Raw genomic sequence first — 6,970 nt, forward strand, 5'->3', positions numbered from 1 at the left:
ACTGCCATAGACTTATCAAAATTCATCTGATGACAAACAGCCATCATAAGCTTGTCTGAAAGGGAACAGAATCAGATTGGTTCGCAGAGGTAACACCATTTCCTCAAGGGGTAGTACCAGGGCCTCATTTTTAGATTTATTTGTCAATAATAGGTAGTAAACGATTAATATTCATAAAAAATGCTGATGATACAATACTGCTGAGTAACTGTAAAAAACTAATTAGCCAATGCACAGAGGGTTTAGAAAAAAATATCTCTAAATTGATGAACTATTTTAAACAGAACTCTTTGACAACTATTCTGAATAAAACTGATACTTTAATTGTAGTAATATTACGAAAAAGAAACAAGAAACAATTCAAGTTGGAGATCAACTTAAAAACTGTTAATAAAGTTAAATTTTTATGCGTAATAATTGACAACCAGTTAACATACCAAAATAATAAAAAAACATTCTGCAAAAAACGCACAGAGTATCAAAAACATCTACAAACTCCGGGAACATCCAATTTAAAATCGAAATTGAATAATTGTCTGGTACTTAGCCATTTACAAAACTCGGCTGCGAGTTTTAATACACGATATCAAAATACCCTATCCTTACCTACAAAATCAACTCAGCTGTGCCATTGAAGCCGGCTACGGTGTGTCCAAACTTCAACCTTTGTCAAAATTCAAACTCAAGCATAAAGTTCTACATAGTTTGAAAGACTGCTCGACTTTATAAAACAAGCTAAAAGAGCAATAAAACTTATTTTCTAAGCATTTCAAAATATTATCCGTTTATGAAACTTAACGCTAAGTATCTATTCACATAACTTTTTGAAATCAATTATTTGAAATTCAGTTTTAATTCACCGTGAAAAACAAACGTCTTTGCTTCTTATGACAAAAAGAAACTGCAAATGCATTGTTTTTAGTTTTCTCGATACAAAAAATCTCCGCTTCAGCATTGTAGTTAAGAATTTGTTTTAAAATTAGGCTAGTAGGCGCAGTCAATTTTTTCTAAATTTAAAATATCACTTGAATTTTGCCTTTATAAAATGATCGTTAAAGAGTTTATTTGCCTAAGTCTAATTCAGTTATAACAAAACAAATTAAAAATCATTTATAAGGTTCACTGAAACGCTTAGCTCGCATGTTGTGTGCTTGGTGGCTGAAAATCAAGCTGCACTTTTAGCTTAGCTTTGTGTTTCAGTAAATTTAAGTTTAAAAAAACGCCATAAACGTTTCATTTACTTCTCAAAACTTTTCATTTTTTTTATTACAAAAATTATGAAAAAATCACTCAAAAACATTAATAAAAATCAATTTTGACTGTTTATATGAAAAGCAAAAACAAATACTGAATGCAGTGTTGAACTTGACTGCACTCGGTTTTCAGTTCTCTGCATTTTGCTGAACAAATTCTGTCAGAACGTCAAAAACTTTAGATGAAGTTAGACATCTTCATATAAATATCTAAAGTCTTTGTCTTGAAGTTTCTAGAGTGTCGCATCAGTTTCACTGTATTAATAACAACGCCAAATTCATTCCAAAAGGGCCCATTTTTTCAATAATACGATTGTTGAAAACTATAAAAAAAAGTTGATAATGTGCTTTTTCAGACAAAAACCTTAGAGTAATACGAAGACTGATTTGAGTTTTTTGCAATGTAAAAATCAAAAAGTCTGATGAAAAGTATGAAACCCTTTTAAAAGATAAAAATAAAAAAAAACAGATGGTTTTGAATTTGACGCTTTCATTCGGTATTTTGTTTTCGATCCTCTGCAGCAAACTTTAACCACAAGCAGCTCAATGTAAAGAAGTTAAACGGCTTCGCTTCGATCTTTTTTCAAAGTATTTTTTTTGCAGTTTTTGATCAAATTTTTAGAAGTACTTTAAACTTAATCCTTAGAAAAAATTATCCCATGTTTTTGGTTGTGGCATCTACATTTGACTTCCTGAATGAATGAAACAATTTTTTTTACACTTTTCTCTTATACAAGGGTGAAGCTTTCTTCGATAACATGATCTGTCTAAGACTCTTGCAATCCTTTTCAAATTTTTTCACATCATTTGTCAGACAAAGCCATGAACCTCATGATACGTCTTAGTCAGGAAAATTTTTATCTGGCTGAACAAAATTAACTTTTTCTACGAAATTAATTTTTGTGAAACGAAATTAAACAATTGAACATAAAATCGATCGTTTTGTAATTATTTTTTTCCGCACCTCGGTTCAGAAAATTTTTTCTTCTGCTTTGCAGCCTAGATTTCTGAGCACTAAATTGTTCTATATTTTTTGCCCTCGACTAAATTGAGAACAAAAATAATCGCAATGTGGCTGATTGAGATAGAGGCAAGTCATTGATGATACATTGAATACTTAAACAATACTCGTTCGAGTCGCTAATTGTCTGTATAAGGCCTTCTCGTCCGGGTAACAATTGAACAGGTGGTCCAAAAAATCAATACAATTTTTTCGTCAATTCTAATAAAAATTTAATCATTTCCTTAATTCAACAAAAAACATCTGGACTATATTTTAGAATCTGACCGCAGGAAAAACGCTTTTATTCCATTTGATGGTGGCACGTGAACTTTTTTGTGAAATTTGCTGATCATCTACGCTATTTTCCGACATAAATTACAAGCGCGTTTGTCTCACGTCCCGTTCCTCAAACCAGAGAAAGCTGGTCATAGACATTTTTTCTGATCAAACCTCAATTACAGTCCAGTTCATTCCTTGTATTGATAAGTTTGCAAAAAGTATTTATTATAACAGATCGAAGATAACAACTAAGAATCTCGTCCAATAAATACATATTTGGCTGTATAAATTGACATTACTGATATCAAGATATTGAGCTTATTGTCCAAAAATTTGTTAGAATAAGCTGACTAAAGTTCAGCTTGAGAATTTTAAAAAACAGATTACTAAATCACCACTTTATAACATGGCCTGTGGGATGCATTGGGAAGCGAGACGACGGCAACAGAAACTAAACAGAAATAAAGAAGCCGATGAAAAACAGAATCATTTTCAGTTGATGAGTACTGATGAGGAAGAGCGTGAACAAAGCGGTGTTCACGGTATGCAGTGCACAGCTACTGGTGATGCTATTTCTGTTCACGGAAATAGTGATAAAAATGGCGTGAAGTTAGATCAGGTTGGTTCGGAGACTTAATTGTTTTCAGAGGTCAACTGACTCCGGCATGCTTAAACACCTCTTCAGTGTGCTTAAATATAAAACTCTCGTAGGTGTGGTAAGCCTAAAAAAAGGGTCCGGTTTATGGAAAAGCCGGGGCTGATCTCTCCCTCAGGCATCAAAAACTCTACTCACTCAAAGGGCTCCCCTTAAGTCCTATTTTAAACATCCGTTTTTGATCAACGAAAAATAAAGATTCTTCGGCCACTTCTCTAATTTTTGATCAACACAATTTTGCAAGAAAAAATGATTTAAGTTTGTTATAATTTTTACAAGCTTTTCCCACGGCCGGACTATTTTTCTAGATAGCCACCTGAAAATGTTCTGCCGCACCCATTCTATGGTTTTCTGTCCGATGCGTTCTTTGTTTTCGTGAACACATTTAGTTTTTCATTGTAATCCTTTACTTTGAAAGTTCGTCTGTTTTGATTTGAAATCCTGATTCTCATTTTTTAAAATTTATTTTCCTGTTGAGCTCGATGATGTTGCTGCTTTTTCTGGAGTTATTGCATTTGCTTTTTGAAAAGCAAGTGTTATTTGTTTTCTGATGTGTTCAAAATTTATTGCCCTTAATAGGAACCTTCTCCTCCATGCTTCGAAAGTTAGTTATGGTATCTTTCAGAGTCACATTTTTTTTTCTTTTTCATAATGAATAAATTACCAAAGATACTAAATCGAATCTGGCTGTTTCTTCAGTTATGGATGCGTGGAATATTTGCCGCGATTCCCCCTTGCTCTTGTGTTCTATTGTTGAACATTCTGTAATGTTCGTTACTTACACTTTTCATTTTTGAAGCGCATCTCGTGCCATAGCGACCAGGTCTCTAAATTCCATCTTTGATTTTTCGACATGTGCGTTCTTCTGTTAAAAAAAAGGTTCCCTTCTGTCCCCAACGCTAGTGATGACCGTGAATATAAGTAGTTATATTATCCTTCTTTTGGTCCTCTGGCATTACGTTCTCCATTTGCCTGTACTGTTTTTTCCAATGTCTCTTATCTCCCTGGCTGCTACCGCAACTGCCTTCTGCCCGTCTCTAAAAGATTCTGATCTGGATGAAAATTCATCCAATACCTTTTTCGGATCTTCTAATAACAGTTCTGGATTCACATTCTCTTTCAAACCATTGTTGTTTTTCCAAATGTTCGAGCCAATTTTCAATTGCTGGATCTGAACTTGGTGTAGACCAAAACACTGGTTTTCTCAAGTAGTTTCGGTTGTTGTGCATTAAAAATCCTGCTGGCAGCGCCATTTCATAATTTAAGGAACTCAGCTGATGTTTGTAATATTTTGTTTGTGTTCAAACTTCAAACTGTAAGTTTAACTTTATGTGAAACATTTTAATAACAGATTTTAGTTAGTAATTCAAAGCTGTTGCATAAGCCCACTGAGCGTTTCAGTTGTGTTAAAAGCAAGTAGGTCTTAATGATTTTCGTACAAAGATATAAATATGTAACTGTTAATGTATACATAGGTATGCTGGTTCAAAGTTACGGCTTAAGCAGTACCACAGGGGTACCCTACGCCAATTAAAAGCATGTTTTTTCAGCATAACGTGCTGAAAAAAGCAAACAGCGGTTTTAGTTTTTCTTCCAAAACTCACATGCGGAGCTGACTTTTCCGCAGAAGGTTTGTTTTGGTGCTTTCGAGGAACTCATAATATGAATTTCGCTTTCGTTGACTTGAGAAAAAACAACAAAATAATTCATCAGTCGGCTTTCCCGCCGCTTCATAAAAGTTTGTTTTTAAAATGATGCCTAGCAAATGTAGGGAGTTTTGAATATTCATGAAAACTACCGAATTTTTTATCAAACATTACGCCTGATACTCGGATAACCAACAAATTATCAAAACACTAGATTCGCTCGAGAGGGGGGGATACTACTGCATTTAATGCATTCCTTTCGCGAGCTCTCTGAAGAAAACTCATTACTTTATCCTACGCAGGATGAGCAGGAGTTCAGTTTCTACAATGTCAGGCCAAACACAGCCGTCACTTACCACCAGCAGAAACAGATTATGATGGAGTCTTCAGTGGATGAAAATGGTGGATTGGACTACAGACAATGCGAAGCGAAACAAACGGGAGAAAGCACAGAAGCAGCGTAAGAACATCGTATCAAAAATCTGTTGTTTTTTTCCTGATACAGCACTGCAACCTAAAAATATCCTGAGAAAAAAACGACTGATTTTGAAGAGCGGTAAAACAACTGATATCCAACAACGTTTGAGAAGGGCGGCAAACACATGTCAATATTGATAGAACACCCCTTAAGGATGAAAAAAAAAATCATTGGAAAATTGGATCGATGTTTTTTTTTAAAAGCTGGGTTGATATCCCGAGCATTAAATCAAATTAGAAATATGCACAAAATGCGAATAAAACAGCAATTAAAACCGCATTTGTGCACATAATTATGAAATTTTTGTGAAGAAAACGGCAAAAAAAAGAGAAAAGAGCCAGTTTGAGGCTTAATTAAGTAAACTGCTTCGTTTTGACTAATCATATGCTACTGTCTTGCCTTTCTGAAAGGTATCAATCCAATTTTGTTGCTAGAAACTTTGGACCAAGTTAACATCCCCCCCAAAGCCGTTTGGGGGGGGGGGGGGAGGATGTTAACTTGATCCGAAATTTCTTTGGCTCTTTTCCAGCTCCCCCCTTACCAAAATACCGAGTTTTATGTTTGTTTTACGTGTTATTACCGCTAAATGCGTGATGTTACGCTGTAAAGTATGAAGAACAAATTTGTTCACAATTGTCGATTTGTTCACCACGCCAAATTTCATTGCAATATGACAATGTTATATAAGCTTTTCAAAATTGATTTTGAAAGGGGGGAACTAGAAAAGAGCCATTTCATTTTACTGAAAAAACTTCCACCCCAGTAAACCCCACAAAGTTGTAAGCAAAATTTTGTCTGTCGAAAAAAACCGATGTTGGTTTTAAGACAAAAAGCTCTGGTATCATTAAATTTGCTCGTATCAAGGCGGATCCCTAAAAATATGACACAGCTCAAAGTTTTGACTGATTCTGCTCAATATCTATTGCACAATCTGCATTTAAAAAAAAACAACGGGCAACTAGATTTGAGGGCCGCTCACAAAGTGAATGATTTCTAGTGCGACAGACAAACATCAATCAGTTTAAGTGGCCAAGTTGAAACTATGGCGCCATAGTTCAAATATCAGCAACATACAGTAATTTTTCCCTCAAAAGTAACTCGTTCGAAATACTACAGCAAACAAATTTTTTGCCTTTGTTGTTTTTTGCTTAGATTTTCGTCAAACCATTGTGTAATACTTTTCCTGCTTGCCCGCTGGATGTTAAATGCCGTTATAAACGCACCCCGCACCGGAGTTCCATGGATAATAATCGATTATAATGGAAAAATGTTGTATAAAATGTTGTCATTATAATCCATTATAATCCATTATAATCCATTATTGTGGCAAATTTAGACCACGTAATCGATTATGTGGTCATTAAAATCGATTTTTTTGAAAAATAAAAATCCATTATAATCCAATATAATCGACTATAATCCATTATTTTTGTCACTGAAATCGATTATTTTGAAATAAAAATCCATTTAAATCCATTATATAATCCATTTCATTTTTAGAACTAAATTCGATTATTTTTGCAAAATATTGCAAATTTTGCGAGAAATTTGCAGAATTTATGCCATGTCTTTTACTACATGGCATGTCTCAACGTCATCCCCTCGCCCCCTCAAGCTTCCCTCCTCCCCCTCAGCTAAACGGCTAGGGTAAACTGG

The 6,970-nt window shown here is 34.5% G+C and overlaps 1 protein-coding gene across 1 annotated transcript; it reads left to right on the forward strand.

The window, feature by feature from the left end:
- Positions 1 to 2,549: 2,549 nt before the first annotated feature.
- Positions 2,550 to 5,182, forward strand: LOC134856298 (uncharacterized; the record flags this gene model as incomplete). The annotated part of the gene is given in 2 exon segments (XM_063872649.1): positions 2,550 to 3,154; positions 5,139 to 5,182. Coding segments are annotated over 2 exon segments (257 nt in total), but the record flags the coding sequence as incomplete, so codon positions are not given.
- Between the last annotated feature and the right edge of the window lie 1,788 nt (positions 5,183 to 6,970).

Source organism: Symsagittifera roscoffensis, unplaced genomic scaffold (assembly GCF_963678635.1).
Source record: "Symsagittifera roscoffensis unplaced genomic scaffold, txSymRosc1.1 SCAFFOLD_468, whole genome shotgun sequence".
NCBI classification, from domain to species: domain Eukaryota; kingdom Metazoa; phylum Xenacoelomorpha; order Acoela; family Convolutidae; genus Symsagittifera; species Symsagittifera roscoffensis.